The sequence below is a fragment of the Petromyzon marinus genome, chromosome 5, assembly GCF_048934315.1.
Source record: "Petromyzon marinus isolate PM22_M1 ecotype Great Lakes invasive population chromosome 5, UKy_Petmar_22M1.pri1.0, whole genome shotgun sequence".
In the NCBI taxonomy this organism is placed as follows: domain Eukaryota; kingdom Metazoa; phylum Chordata; class Hyperoartia; order Petromyzontiformes; family Petromyzontidae; genus Petromyzon; species Petromyzon marinus.
In genome coordinates this window covers 8,719,104-8,735,535 of record NC_133671.1, presented here as the reverse complement: position 1 = coordinate 8,735,535, position 16,432 = coordinate 8,719,104, and the positions used below count along the sequence as shown (strand labels likewise).

General features: G+C 47.0%; 1 protein-coding gene across 4 annotated transcripts in view; it reads right to left on the bottom strand.

The window, feature by feature from the left end:
* Positions 1-7,331: 7,331 nt before the first annotated feature.
* Positions 7,332-16,432, bottom strand: part of LOC116939004 (uncharacterized) — a 34,495-nt gene continuing 25,394 nt past the window's right edge. For 3 of the 4 annotated variants that reach the window (XM_032946835.2, XM_032946836.2, XM_032946840.2), the window contains 5 exons: positions 15,236-15,518; positions 13,053-13,145; positions 12,567-12,659; positions 11,681-11,793; positions 7,332-10,582 (listed from right to left, as the gene is read on the bottom strand). In XM_032946835.2, the coding sequence (XP_032802726.2) occupies positions 10,565-10,582; positions 11,681-11,793; positions 12,567-12,659; positions 13,053-13,145; positions 15,236-15,518 (600 nt within the window). In that variant the 3' untranslated portion in view covers positions 7,332-10,564. Of the gene's footprint in view, positions 10,583-11,680; positions 11,794-12,566; positions 12,660-13,052; positions 13,146-15,235; positions 15,519-16,432 lie in introns of those variants that run through there. The other variant, XR_012935686.1, reaches the window with a different exon arrangement.

Here is a 16,432-nt window from a genome sequence, read left to right as displayed (position 1 = left end):
GTTGTTGCTGGAAGTGGATTCCCTCGCCGTGCTGTTGTCTCGCCACCATCGTCGCCGCCACCGTCTTCACTATCGCTGGACGCCGCTAGCTAGACAGCCTGCCAACTGTTCTAGCTAGATAGTGCCGTCGACAATAGACAGTTGTGTGTGATATATTTAGTGTACACCCACGTAGGGTGCGTATAGTCCCCATTGTGTGTAAGAATAAAAATGCCTCCTATTACTGTCTCCGAACTGCATCACTACACATAGAATGTTTTGAGTTTTGCATTGCTCTCCTCTTGCACAATAATGGCGGTTAAAACTGTAGGAAATTTACCAAATTCATGAAAGACATGGCCAACATTCGTGCAGTTCTTATCCGCATCATGATTTCACTCGAAACTTTGATCCTGACCTAACCCTGAAAAAGTTAACGAATGCCGTTTAGAAACTATCCTTTAGTGATTTCCCCAACTCTTTTATATCTAAAAATGGGTGGAGATTCCTACCACAATGTTTCTTACATATGTAGTGACATCAGGTGAGGGATGTCACTGTATGGTGCTGGCCTGAGAGGGCCAGGCCACGCGATGCACTGTCATCACATACAACCTGTGGGCGGGTGTAGTACCAGCCCTAGCGGATATTGCGGGCACCACGCATAGCGTGTGGTGGGGGCTCCCACGAGGGGGAGCGGGAGAGTGTCAGCCCAAGGGCAGGGTTGCCCCGGGCCATGGCACTCTGGTTGACCCTACAGACACGTGATCTAGAGTGTCCATAGAGAGGCCCCTAGGTGGGGGGACTAGGGGGTGATCACGTGTCCAGGTAGAGCTCTCGAGAGGGATCGAGAAGGCTCCAAAAAGCGGACAGGGCCCAGGGCGGAGCAGCCCCGACCGTAGGAGGATATAAGGCGGGTCCCTGAGAGGGACCAGGGTCGCTGAATTTTACAAGCTGAAGCTCCACGTCCACCAGCTGAAGCCCTACATCTCAAGCTGGAAGCTCTACGTCTTCGAGGCAAACACGTGGTCGGGCCGATTAGGGACCCAACCCTTCGTAGTAGTAACTCCTCTGTATAGAGTAGTTAGCTGGGTGGTCACCACCCTAGGCTGTATCTGGTGAAGGGGTAGTACCCCTTGTGTTACGTGTTACAAATATGTGATGCCTCTAAAAGGAACGTCTGCGACTCAGTTGGACTCACAACACATATGTAATGTAGCACTTGGAGACGCTGTCTTGATGTTTTATATTTATTTGTCACAAAAGGACGTAGGCTTACTAAATATAGCTACTACACGATGTTCCCTATATAGCTGGTTGACTTTTTTGGGAGATGTCAATGTAGCCGCCAGCGACGATGTTGACGTAATAAATTAGACGATGACGACGATAACAGCGACGCCGACAACGATGAGGACAGAGACAATTGCAGTGACAATGATCCCTACCCCAACTCCCCACGACAGCCCCGAGCCCTGTTCCCCCAGTCCCCCTCTATACTCTAGGCTTAGCTCTCGCCCCTCTCTCGACCCTTTGTCTCGCAGCTCTCCTTGGCTTACTCTCTCGGAGCCCTGCCCCCTCCTGTCACTGTATTCCATCACCCGTGGCCACTAAGCCGAGCACTGTCCTTAAATAACCCCCCCTCCCCCTTTCTAACAAAAAATAGCCATCCAGGCTAACATTGATTTTTTTATGTAACATTAGGGCAGAACCATCTGTATTAAAAACAACCCGAAGACCGACGAACACAACGCGTATTAGGACGAATGAGCGGTATAACCCGACTCACCCAAGAGAAAAAAAACCTACATTCCGAAATACAAGTGGGGCAAACCAACGCAATCAACGCAGCAACCGATGAACATTACCACAACGCAAATTCCGGTGATCCGCGAACGGAATGTCAAGCACTTCGACCGGGTCCTTGATGCCGGCCCATTACTCCGGGCGGGTTGCTGAACCTCCAACGGCAACAGGGGCTCGCAAACTGGGGGCTTGTACACAAGCCTGGAAGGGGTGGGCTCCTCTTTGGTCAACCTGGAAGAAACCACCCGGTCTCCTGCCGGCGTTCCATTGCCCGTGGTGGAATCCTGGAGCTCCCCCGACATCAGAGGCTTTGGAAGCTGCGGGCGGCACAATGCATTTTTTCCGGCGTACTCTTCCTTTGTCCAGCAGCCCTGACTCGCCGGACACACCAGACATCGGCCGCGCAGATGTTGGCGATGAGCTATCAAACTGGGGATGCACATAAGGTTTTAGGCACAATGGGTGGACAAACCAAAGGCGACATTCCGCCTACACTCGCACACACTGTGGGCGCTTAATTTCTATAATTTCCACAGGGCCTTGACATGGCCGGTGCAATTTAAGGTGATGTATGCATTTCGATTTAAAGCTTTCGTGACTGCAATGATTCATCTTCTTTGGTTCTTTCGGTAAAGTCACGTAGAATGATAATAAAATAATAAATTGATAAAATAAAATAACACAATAATATTCTCACGACGTTTCGGCCACAACACAAGCGGCCTTCATCAGGTGAAGGGGGGGAGACTGTCTGGTAGGACAGCGCTGGAGTGAAAGAGCCACGTTCAGATACGGCCTTTAAGCTGTGTGAGAGGAACAAAGCGCCTTGACAAAGGAATTAGCATATAATTTAGCATTGAAATGGCTGATTGATTAGCTTGTGACTGGTCACAGAAATAGCTATGTTAAAAGTTAAATCATACACACCCGCAGAGGCACCCATTGTTAAAGGGATTAGCATAGAATTTAGCATTGAAATAGCTAAGTTAAGGCATACACATCCGCAGAGGCACCCCTTGACAATGGAATTAGCATAGAATTTAGCATTGAGATAGCTTTGCTAAATTCTATGCTAATTCCATTGTCAAGGGGTGCCTCTGCGGATGTGTATGCCTTAACTTAGCTATTTCAATGCTAAATTCTATGCTAATCCCTTTAACAATGGGTGCCTCTGCGGGTGTGTATGCTTTAACTTTTAACATAGCTATTTCTGTGACCAGTCACAAGCTAATCATTCAGCCATTTCAATGCTAAATTATATGCTAATTCCTTTGTCAAGGCGCTTTGTTCCTCTCACACAGCTTAAAGGCCATATCTGAACGTGGCTCTTTCACTCCAGCGCTGTCCTACCAGACAGTCTCGCCCCCTTCACCTGATGAAGGCCGCTTGTGTTGTGGCCGAAACGTTGTGAGAATATTATTGTGTTATTTTATTTTATCAATTTATTATTTTATTATCATTCTACGTGACTTTACCGAAAGAACCAAAGAAGGTGATGTATGCAGTGACACTTGCGGGCAGTGCAACCATGCTGTGTCCCCTATTGTCCTCGGGAGTACGTGCGCCCGGTGGGCCGCGTTATTTTCATTAGCGGCCTGTACCCTGGCAGAGTTTTCTCTGGCTGCCTCGTGTGCTTCTGATACCCAATCCAGCGTGACTTGCAGGGGCACGGGCATGGTCGACTTCTTTTCCCGGAGGCCATGCCCAATTGAACCGCGATTGGGGGTTCGTTTTCCCGCCCATATATTAAAACGGGAAAATCCCATGTAGGCATGAGGGGCCATCCTATATGCTGCAAGGACCCCAGGAACGTACAAGTCCCAATCTGTTTGCGCCTGATTGACTGCCTGGCAAAGCATCGATGTCAAGATCCTGTTGAGGCGTTTTATCATGCCATCTGTCTGAGGATGGTAAGGCAACGTCCGAATCTTTTTCGTGCCCATCACGTTGCACACCTCGCGCAGCAGCTTAGAGGAAAAATTCCTGCCCTGGTACTTAAGGAACTGCTCAAGAGCCCCTTCGTCCATCACATAGCCGTGCAAAAATGCATCGGCTATAGACGCAGCTGTCTGCTGCGTCTATAGCCGTTGCATTGTCCACTGGGAAAAATATTCCACCCAGACAAGGAGGAATTTATTCCCTTTTTGTGTACAGGGGAAGAGTCCCAGAATGTCAAACGCGACCAGCTCATTGACTTGGGACACTGTGATGGACTGAAATTGGGGTGGACACTAATTGGCAGGTGGTTTCCGACGCGCAGTTGGTGCAACCCATAACAAGATGGTACACATCATCCGACATTCCCAGCCAAAAAAAAGTCTCTTTGCAGGGTTAGCAACGTTTTTCGAAAGCCGAGGTATAACAATTTCTCTTCGTGCAGCGCCTGCATTAGCTTACCCCGCAGGGCAGTGGGAACTACAATGCCAATACGCTGCAACCCTTCGTCCCACCGCATAAGTAGTCCTTCCCGAAGGACAATCAGCGAGACCATCACGGGGCCAGGTTTTCCATGCTCCTGCTCGGCACGCCGCCGCAATTTAAATAATGAAACATCCTCCAACTACAGCTGTCCCCACTCTGCATGCATGAGGCTTAATGCTTTATCCCTTTTCGCGACCTCCCCGACAGGTGCAGTGTCACTTAACATCGCCATGACGTCTAACGACTTTGCCACCAGCAGTTTACACTGCCCCGTACCCGATGAACATGTACACCGTTCGCTCCACGGCAATTGGGATAGTGCATCAGCATTACTGTGCCATAACCCCTTTCGATAGACCAGCCAGCGTGAAAGCTGGCTGGAGGGCTGGTCTACATGTAGGGAGTCCTGGAGGGCAGCGTGATCCGTGCGGACCACGAAGCCCCTCCCGTAAAGGTAGTGTCTGTACTGTTGCATAAAGTGTACCATGACCAACAGTTTCCTCCGTGTTATGCAGTAAAGCTGCTCCGCGGTCGACAGGACGCAACTCCCGTACGCCACCACTCTCTCGACTCTTTACTTGACAGGACAGCCCCTATGCCCGTGTCACTCGCATCTGTGTCCAAAATGAACGTCAATACTCAAGGGGAGGCGCGCTGGCAAGGAGTTCGCGTAATGCAACAAACGCGGCCTCCTCCTCCCATCTAAACTTCTGGCCCTTCGCAGTTAAAGCATGGAGGGGTTTTGCAACCATTGCAAATTGTGGGACGAACTGCCGGTAGGACGGAAACCCGACAAAACTGTGCACTTCCCCTACCGACTTGAGATATGGCCAGTTGCGCACATACACCATTTTGTCGGGGTCTGTCGCTATTCCGGAATCACTCACGATGTGACCCAAATATCGCACCAATGTTTGCAACAAATGGAACTTGGCGGGTTTTAATTTGAGATTAGCCGACCATACCCTAGAAAACACAGAACGCAACTGTTGCAAGTGCTTCCTCAAAAGTGTGGCCAAATACAATGACATTGTCAAGATAAATGAGGCACGAGTCCCACTGCAGGCCTGCTAGAACCAATTCGATTAACCTCTGAAATGTGGCAGGGGCTGAATGCAACCCCATCGGAAGGCAAATAAAGTGGTACAATCCCTGGGGTGTTCGGAATGCTGTTTTCAGCTTGGATGACTCATCCAGGGGAAGTTGCCAAAACCCGACAACAGGTCTAATGTTGAGAAACACCGAGCGCCCGACAACGCATTCAGGGAATCGTCCATTCGTGAAAGCGGGTATGCGTCTGCGACTGAAACTTGATTAAATTTCCGAAAATCGACGGAAAACCGCAGGGTTCCATCGGCCTTCTTTACCAGCAAAACAGGAGCTCCCCAAGGGCTAGTGGAGGGAGAAATAATGTCTGCCGCTAACATTTCCTCCACTGCCTGTGTATATTTTTTTTCCAGCGGGCTCAATCTATATGGGTTTTGTCGAATAGGGGCTGCATTTCCCGTGTCAATATGGTGTTGCAGCAAGGAGGTACGGCTAATGTCAAATTTGCCTTTACTGAGCATGAAATAAAACTCCCGCAGTAGCGATTGCAACTCAAGCCGCTGCACCTGGTACAATTTTTGGTTCTCATCACACAATTTGTTCATCCATTTCTCATCGTCCTCAACTGCCTGCTCTACCACGCCAATAAATGCTTATGCGGAGGAGTCGAAAGCCTCGCTACCTGCCGCTGCTGCATGGGCCAGCACCGTTCCTGCCTGAACTACAGCTGGTCCTACACCCACATTAAGGACCTGTAGAAACGGTTCCGGATTCCCCCGCAAAATAGTTTGCGCCCCAGCAGGATCTCTAGAGATTCCCTTACCAGGGCCTGAACTGTGACATTCTCCACTGCACGCTGATGCAGGGAATAAAAAAAAAATACGCGCCGCTCTGACAGCATCTGAACACACCTCTGGTTGGTAAAAAAATTCAGGAGCATATAAAAAAGTCAGTGCCCAAGAGGTAAGGCACCGCCAGCGTCTTTGAGATCAATACTGGTCCTGACATCTCAATTTCCACAATTTTGATGCAGGCCTCTATCTGCCCCACAATTCCCATACTCCCTCCATTAGCCGCCATGCACGCATTTACCACCGGGCATCACACGATTTATCAATGGCAGCGATTCCAAAATTATTTTGGATATAATAGTAGCCGAGGCACCGGTGTCCACCAAGACACGTACTTCCACCCCCTTGATGGACCCGGCTACCGCCGACGGCCCTGCTGCAGCTGTTACCACTCGGCACGCCAGCTTTCTCCACTTTGGGCCTGAATTCGGCCACCCATTTGCCGGCTGCACTTGCCAGTCGCCTGCCATGCCAAGGGGATGAGGGGTGGAGATGCCTGTCGGGGCTGGGCTGTAGTTGTCGACGGGACAGAGGATGTCGGCGAAGCCGACGATGTCCGGGCGTCATTCTGGCACCCCCGCGCGAAGTGTCCGAGCTGCCACAGCGGAAGCAGGTGACTGTGGATCTCCGCAGCGGAGGGATCGCTTCCTCCTGGGATCGCCACTCCAGGGGTCATCGCGATGTCTCCTCTCGCCGCCGGTCCCATCCGCGTACAGCTGCCACCACCCCTCCCACTGGCTCTGGACCTTCCTCCGCTGGCCTCGCGGCAGCCCATGTTGATCGGGCGGCCGTGCCGTCACCTGGCCCAGGTTCCCCAGTCGACGCAGCCACCCGAGATCACTGCCGCATGTTCTATTCTACCTGCAGGCACCTGGATGATTGTGTGTCCTCCTCGGCCACCGGCAGCACAACACCCATCTTCAATGCCAACCCCATCTTTTCCAGCCTGACACCTCGCTGCCGGAGTGCGATGGTGGAGTGGAGTAGGTCCACCTGAGCCGCCAGCTCCCGCCACCCCTCCGTGGCTTGTTGCTGGGGAGGAGCGGCTCCCACCTCCGTCTACGGCGCTGTCCATCCCGCACCCGCGGGGTCGGTCACCGGGACCCCGGTTCCCGGGGCTGCCTGGGGGGTCCCCTGGTTGTCATCCTCATATACATTTTAACTTCTTAGACAATTCTATTTTAGCCACTCCAGCCACCAGATGTAATGTAGCACTCGGAGACGATGTCTTGATGTTTTATATTTATTCAAGTGTCACAGAAGGACGTAGGCTGACTACATGTAGCTACTACACGACGTTCTCTATACAGCTGGTTGACTATATAGGGAGACGTCGATGTAGCCAGCGACAATGACAGCGATGATCGCAGCGACGACGATCCGGACTTGACTCCCCACGGCAGCCCCGAGCCCCGTTCCCCTCTATACTCCTCTGGGCTCAGCTCCCGCCCCTCTCTCGACAATCTCTCTCGCAACTCTCCTTGCCTGGCTTACTATCTCGGAGCCCTGCCCCCTCCTGTCACTGTAACCATCACCATACCCCATGATCCTGCAATGACGCAATTAATCTCTACTTTATTTCTTTGCTCAATCTCCACGGTGGTTAACCTCGCTAATATTCTGTCAGCAGATGATTAAACCACCTAAATAATTTCACCTCCATAAATTTCTTAATTCATCCAACACAAGTAGATCATGCTTTCTCAAGCGCCGTTCCCACATTATGGACAACACTGGCAAGCTACTCTACACATCCCTTGTTATTTTATATTGTTATTATATTTGCTAATTGTCATCCGCCTAAGTATCCTTTCACCACTTTCTTTTAAAATACACTTATTGTAAACAATGCGCAAATAAGCTGCAACCTCACTTTGATCCCATCATCACCCTGGGGTAAGTGAAATAGGCACAATTTAGTGAGTACAATACTCAATGATGGTTGTTTGAAGGAAGGTGTGAAACCAGCCAAACACCCTCTGCAAGTCCAGATTACATAAATTCCACACCGGCCTTCAAAGCAACAACAGCATAGGAAGACAATCAAAGTAAACCATAATGCAATTACAGAATTAACAATGATACTGTGAGGCTCGACATCCACCCCGTCGACCTCACGGGGAGGGTGGGATGCCACCCTCTCCTCTTCCCTCTCATCCACCTCGTCAGACCACGCCTGTCGCCCAGGTAACTGGCGCCTCCATTAACATCGTCTTGAAAAAACATGTTGGTTGACTGAGGCTGTCCGGGATGAGCGCGCATCGCACCACACCCCGACGTACGTCACACACACTACTCGATGGTGTCCAAGCACACTCCCACACCTAGCTAATCACAGCACTACCCTCCGTCTCATGGTTCTCATGTCCTCGCATCAAAGGCTTGGACCTGTGATCTCTGCACAGCCAATCGTGCGCTTACTTGCGCCTGTAAATCATTCCTGCCTCCCATTGGGCTCCTTCCCCTGCCCTTTCACTCCGCCCTCACCCAGCGCTGGGAATGTATAACTCACCATGGGGGACTGGCAATTATTTGTGATAATATACTTTGACACGGTTGCCTTCGGTGACCTCCCCCCTCTTTCCTCCTGAAGACGATCGCTTGTGTTGTGATCGAAACGTCGTGGTTTTTTGTTTATGTTTATTTTATTTTTATTACCGAAAGAACCAAGAATAAGTCTACATTATAGACTGCCAGTACGCTCACCCAGCTTAATAACCATTGCTACAGGCTACATTATAGACTGCCAGTACACGCACTCCGATTAAGAACCAGGCTACAGTCTACACGAGTGGTTTTTTAAATTATTTTTTTACTTTATTTTTTGTTATTATTTTTCTATCTACGTGACTTTACCGAAAGAACCAAATAATGAATTCCTGCATTCACGAAAGTTTTAAGTTACAATGTAACACACTAAGGAGTCCGATTCCACCTGCGCCCACTGTTAATTATTACCTTGAGCTCAAGCAAATTCCCAGATGGTCAGGAAGCCTTTTATCATTGTCTGCAATGGCATGGATTAAAACCTGCTCAGCCAAGTGACCTCAACAGGACCTATTGTGTGGGTGCGTCCAACCGATAATGGGGGGGGGGAAACAAGGGTTGGGGGGGGTGCAATGGCCATCTGTAGGATGATGTCATATGTATTGTGGCGTGTGTATTTCATCATGGGGAAAGGAGGGGGAGAGGTGGGGGTTTGGGGGGATGCAGCCGCGGGGGGATGTCGCCAAGCTGGGCGCCAGCTGATTAGCGGCGTCTCCCGTGGGCCACAATGCGTTTTATAATCAACAACAAAATTTATTAAACCAAGGTTAACAGTTAGAAAACAACTGAATAATCATTCACAGGCAATGCAAAAGTCACATGGAATGGTGCACTTATAATTAACAAGTTTTCGCAGGCGCTTGTAATCCAAGGGCGATTTTTACCCTTGGATTGGGCCACGCACTACTGCGGGGATCTTTAAAAAGTCGAATTGGGTATTCTTTTAACTACTGACATCTGCATGAGTTGTGTGACGAGAGCTAGAGGTGCACCTTGAATGTAACAATGAATAATTTAAGTTGTTATTTTCGTATGCTTTTAGGAAAATACAATTCAGCACTACTAAGGAGGAAATAGTTTTTTTTTCCTGAATGTTTTTATATTTAAAAAAAACCTTACCAGCAAGCGGCTTTCTTAGGTAAGGTATTGTCGAAGAGAGAAAACAAACTTTATAGCTCTGTCACTTCGTAATCTGGAATTCAGTTTTATATTTCAAACCTTACTGAAACTAAATCGGCTACATTGTAATATTATTTTTCCTATTCCACTCCTAGATAAAACCTGGGTTTAAACAAAATAAACATTTAATATATTAATTGCTCATTACAGCACCGATTCCCCATTATAAAGGAGTGACATGAAGCGTCTTGTTCCATTTTCATCACTTCGTTGATAGATAATGCTGAAAAGAGATCACAAAACTACTCTTGCTATCTCAAAAGATCTTATCACCAAAAAAACCTGAAGACTGCTGCTTCCTTCATACTGTACACATGCTATGTAAGTGGTCTACCACTTGACGATCATCGGATACAAATTTATACCAAATTCAGCTCTCATAAGCTGGCTTACGATAAATCAATAGAACCAATTGAAATCAAACTTCTGCGTTGTTATAACTTCTGCGTCGCACCTCCGATTAGCATGGTTGGATTTGTACAGTGCGAAAGAAGTTCAGCATACATACATACATAAGTTCGCTAAAACTTATTTGGTCACAGATGTCTGTCAAGATTTAAACTCAGGATCTCCTTAGAAGTGGACACACAATGCCTCTTTTCCAGTACCGCACAACCACTCCATAGCCATGGTTAACGATTTGCATCTCGGTAGTCGAGTCTTGCCCAGGCAGAAACTTAACTTTTCCTGTGACTCTCCCCGCCACTTCCTGTGTTGGCTCCTTTTGGACTCCTTTACCGAGTTTCTTTTTTCTAAAAGCAGACAAAAAAGATGCAACACATCACTGTTTCTGAAACAATCTGGAGGATATTGGCTACTGCACGTTCTTATAATCATCGGAATTGTGCCGAGGCAACCTTTCAATCCAGTGGCGTGGAAGTCAGATGGATAGATGCATCATGTAGGAATAAATATGCTGGATAAAATCTTCTATCAAGAGCCACAATGTGAATTACCCAAAAGATGTCCTTTTTTAGCGTAACATTTTAGCGTAACGTTGAGGACAAATGTTGTGAGCAAGAATCTATTGCGACCAACTCAGCACATGAGGGTGTGATTATTGCCAACAGAACACATGCTCAGCTACCTTTGTCTCCCTAGGGCCCATGTTGGCCTCATCAAAAGCAAGGTTCTGGCTACAGCCACACGGATTGTTACTAAATTTTGAAGCTAAGAGGGATACTGCAAGAACAATGCCTTTTTTTCCCTCAAGAACTGTTTATTGAACTGATTAAAAATGTTGGATTCTAATTCTTGGAAAGATTAAAGAAACATTTGTCAGATGGAAAACTCCCTCATTAAACACAAAACCAGAGCACACACAAGCTGGAGAATATCAAAGGCCACTACACAATTGGGGAGGACCATGCTGCCCCATCCACCATAGAGCCCAGATCCAGTACCATCAGGTTTCCAGCTATTTGAAACATGAAGATTACCTGTGTGGTCAACATTCTGAAAATGGCACTGCTGTATAGGATGCTGTTTACAAATGATCACGAGACTTTGATCAACCCCCTTAGTGTGTTGGAATGCTGATCCTTATTAAATATTGGTGCGAGTGCAGAGAACTATAATGGAAACCAAGTTGAAACGTAGACATGTTCTAGACATTCTTATGAATACATCTCTAACATTTAGTATCAGTTAAATACAAGGTTCAAAGAGAGAAAAAATGGGAGACATTACTTCTGGAGTATCTCACATAATCCATGCAAACTGTTTTAAGTACATTACTGGGCCCAGTTATGACAAGTGTGGAGAAGTGCTAATACCCAAAGTGTAATTACAAGAGAGGCATCTGCATAACGAGACAACTCTCCCATTACTACTGTAGCCAAGATACATGCCTGCAGGTTTTGTTGGTGCTGGTGTTTGTGGCAGTGCTTCCTGACGAAGTCTTCCTTTGAGAAGAAACTGGAGCACAGTTTGCAATAGAAGCCCGACAGCATGAATTCCACTCCTACAAAAAAAAGTGGCAGGGGGCAGCCATTAGTGAGGGGGTTCATTAGACTCAGTGTCGGTTAACCTATGTAGTAGCATAAGTGCTGGCTGTTGCCGAAAAAGGGGATCTGCGGTGTATGGCGGTACTGACGTCAGCAGGCCATGATATACACGAGAGGGGGATCTAGGGGAAAGGTCACAGAAGGGGCCAATCGGGAAGCCTCGGGAACTCGCTAGTAGGTTTCAGAAAGGGGGCGTGGCCGGGGCGGAGCGAGGCCACGCTGAGAGTATGAGGGGCCCCTGTAGGAGACCTCGTGGCTGTTGCTGAAAGAAGGATCCCCGTCGTGCTGCTCAAATCCATCGTCACCATTCTTCTCGTCGTCGTCACCATTCTTCTCGTCGTCGTCGTCTCCATCCTCACCATCCCGGGGCGCCGCTAGTCAGAGAGCCTACCAACTGTTCTAAGTAGTGGCACTGAAAATAGGCGGTCTTAATAATAGTGTTATCCTGATGGTGCTTGCTAACTAAGTGCCTCCAAGTCTTACTGTTTCCAAGTTCGTCACTACACCTGTTTAAGGATGGTGCGAGCACTCACAGGAACCGAGCACCTTCATTCATCAACACAATATGCACTGGGAGATATTCCACCCAGCTGCTGCTTATCTGCAGTGCAGCTATGCTGGGCTGTAGGTCCTTAAGCGAGTGGTCTTGTGAGGCCCCACTTGTTCAGCAAAGACACTATGTTATTAAATTTTGGTCACTAAGTGAATGTTTTTTAGGAACGATACTCACCAATGGGGTCTCTATTCAGGGGAGGGGGTGTGTCTTTTGCCTGAATTTTGGCTTTCTTGGAAACTGGTTTCTCATTTTTACCTTGTTCAGCATCTGGAACAAGATGGGGTAGGTTGTTACATCTTGAAGCACGTCTTTTGTGATGACTGCATAAGGCAATCCTTTTAATACAAGCCAACAACACCACATTCACTCCAGTGCAGAAAGTTTAGTTCACATCGACGAGAACCCCGGTTCAAATCTAACGTATAAAGATGGGCTTTGTGTGCAGTCATTCGTGCGAGGTTCTGAGACCACCAATGTTGGCAAACATAATTCACGGATGGCTGCCATGGTGGCTGACGGTTTAATTCATTGGTGCCTGCCCAGAGTTTAACCCAGGCTCTCAACAATGCTTTCCCACTGTGCTGAGATAGTCCGTATGGACGTGTTCACTGGTTCGCCTACCCGATACAAGGGTTGGACGTGCTTTCCTCCAAGCCTCACCTCCACGTTTCTCACCCTGGGCCGCACCACGAATAGAATCCCGTTTCATCATCAGCTTGTTCTCCTTGGGTGCCAGTGCATCATTGCTCGTTTCTGTGGAATATCATCATCGTCCAAGATCAATTCACTCCTGGATGAAGGTGTTTTCCAAGCCGTTGCCATCTCTGAAGGATTCTGTAAGGTAATACTCCACCCTAGAACCTGAACACGAACTGATTCAATCGCTCCATCTCATCGGTGGATGCACCCTCAGATGCGTTCTACTTCTTTGACGACAATTATTCTGAACCTCTGGCCCATCATCCCTTCTGGCTACACGTACCTCCCAAGCCCACTTTTGCTTGAGAGTTTGGATTATATCCGTAATCTGCGCATGTTTTTCTCAATAAATGTGCTCCTCTTTCTGCCTCTCAATGTTATTCCAAGCGTGCATCCTGTCCCTGTTTTTGTGCACTTTTCAGTGTTTCTTCTACTGTTGATGTTAACGGGCACGTTTCATGTCATGGCAAGCAGATACACCCTGATTAAATAAATCTTCTTTCAGGCTCATTGCTGTTTCTTTTCATCGTCAAGTTAACATTTCCCAAAGTACTACAAAATCTGCTATGGTACCTTTCTTAATTTCGATTATTTCGATTCCAGTCCACCTACAACGGTCCTAGTTTAACCCTAACTCTGCTGTATCCATTTTTGTCCCTATGACAGAAACCTTTAAATTTCTAAGTAAACTTGCCGTACATGACAATCAAAATGGGAAATACACACATAGTTAAAAAAAATTCTAAAGCTCATCCTGGGACTGCATACAAGAAGTCACCCTCCAGAAATCTTGAAGTGGAGTAACAAAGCAATAGTACAAGTGTATCCCTATGACAGAAACCTTTACATTTCTAAGTAAACTTGCCGTACATGATAATAAAAATGGGAAATACATTGTTAAAAAAATTCTGAAGCTCATCCTGGGACTGCATACAAGGAGTCACCCTCTAGAAACCTTGAAGTGGAGTAACAAAGCAATAGTACAAGTCTTCTTTGCTGCATCATTGAATGATTAAGCGTCTGCAGGTTCAACAAAAGACCAAATTGACTTATTTGATCAAACACAGCAACTCTGCAGATGAGGTTTAGGAAGTTTATCTCGTCTTTGGAGTTTCCAATTAATCCTGATAATCTTCTACATGGCAGCTTAGCCCAGGCAGCTCGTAAACACCCAGAGCTCAAGAACAAAGGATTTGAAGGTCCAGTATGCGGTTTTCTAATTTCTTTTAAGATAAAAAATCAGAGGATCCCTCCCCTGCGCAAAGGGTGAATGCACTGTGCAACCTGGAATTAGCCAATTATCAGAATGCAAGACCCTCCTGAAGAGCTGCCTTGAGACTAAATTAGTATTTCACGGATCAATACATTTACATCATTTTATTAAGCCTACGATTTTGTCACGGACATGAATCCTTGTAAAAAGGTTTCAGTTTTGTTGCCAGTAAAAAGGGGAAAAACCCTATTATTACATTTGGTACTGGCAAAGGAGGTCTAATGACGGTAATTTTTGTTTTGAATTTCACAGCTGAAATGCAGGAAAACCCCCCCAATAATTCACAGAAAGAACAATGAACAAGATGGAGTGGTGCACCCTTCCCCCCCGCACCACCCACGTGTGCATATCTCTGTATCCGAGGCTGTATCTCCGCGTCTGTGTATATGCATGTCTCTGTATGTATCTCCATAACTTTGTGTCTCCGTTTCTCTGCGTGTACATCTCCAAGTCTCTGTCTGTGCATCTGTCTGACTCCCTCTGTGTACCTCCACAAGCCGATTTGCTCATGGTTGCCAGCACTGTTCGATTTCCCCATTGTGCAACCTTGGAAGTGCCTAAGCTGAAGTGTGTTGCAACAGCCGTTTCCAAGACTTCCCAGACTTCATTATTCAAATTAATGATTTTCGTGACATCCATGACAAAATCGTTGCCTTAATTATAAGCACAGTGAGAGCTTGCAGTTTAAAAAAATCTTCACATTTTTCCTCAATCACTTGACATAAAACACAGAATAATAACTATTATTCTCCAAGGAAACTATCAGCATGAGCGAGCACAGGAGGAAGCATTTTCATAATAAAAAAACGTCTGGATGCAAAACGTACTGGGTCTGAACATCAATCATGAGAAATCTTAAAGCAGGTCACACCTCCGAGTGCCTTGGCTGTGGGCCCTTTCTGCAAGCTATGAACGGCGCTCTCTCGTGTCAGACACCCGTGCGACCGCCGTCTTTCCACTTCCTCCGCTGTCTTCATCTCTCCACCCGGCACATCGTCGTCTCCCTCCTTGTTCGTCGAGGCAGACGTGGTCGTCACCCTTGCATCTCCCCGGTCGCCGGCGTGCCCGTCTCCCGGAGCTCTGCTCGTTGCGTGTCGGGGCTGGACGATCACCACCTTCCCCGGATGCCTGTCCCGAGACTCTGCTCCTGCCACCTTCAACGATGATGTTTCGGGTGAATACACCCTTCTTCGTATGTATTTCTATTCTCCTTATGTCTCTATTTTATATTTATGTATGTAATTATCCTTTACTTAACCGGGTGATGAAATGTAAGCCCAATGAGACTTATGTAACATCGCCTCATTTTAAAGGGCAACAATCTGGGTTTTAAAAAAAAACATTCGCACGTAACAAATCTACACCATGTTTTACATTCATTTAATAAACATTTGAATAAGACTAAATCAATGAGGTGCATCAAACGCTAAAGAGTTAAATATACATCAAAATTTAAATTCTGGAAAGTGGATAGATTAAACAAGTAGAGGCAAAAGAAGAGCAGGGATATTGCATATTCTGTCTGTCTCATGTAAGCACCTCAGATTAGCATGGTTGGCTACATACGGTGCCAAAGAAGTTCAACATACATACAAGCATTGTACATATTTCAGTAACAGGCTGAAGTAATAAGACACTTCCCCAATGCACAGATGCATCACCATCAATCACAACCGACTTGAAAACAATTCTTGATTGGGGTGACAAAAACCTGGTCACGTTAAACTGAACAACCTAGTCAACGATATCACGTACGACTGGCAAGTCCATAGTTCCTTCCATTATATTTAACACTGATATACTTTTATCCACTGTGTAAACCTTGTGGGTACAACAACCTCAGCCAACATGTCATAGAATAGCTGTATAACCAATCTGACTAAGAAGGCATCAAGAAGCTAGGTTTTCTTTTCCCTGCCAATGCCTAATTGGGCTGCTGGAATCCTGCCGCTGTCATACCTGGGATGAAGCATACAATTCTTACTTGGAATTAAGCCGCAAAAGTAAGAAAAATTAAGCCTCGATACAAAATTTCGGGTAATCGTATTTTTTTGAAAAAAATGTGGCA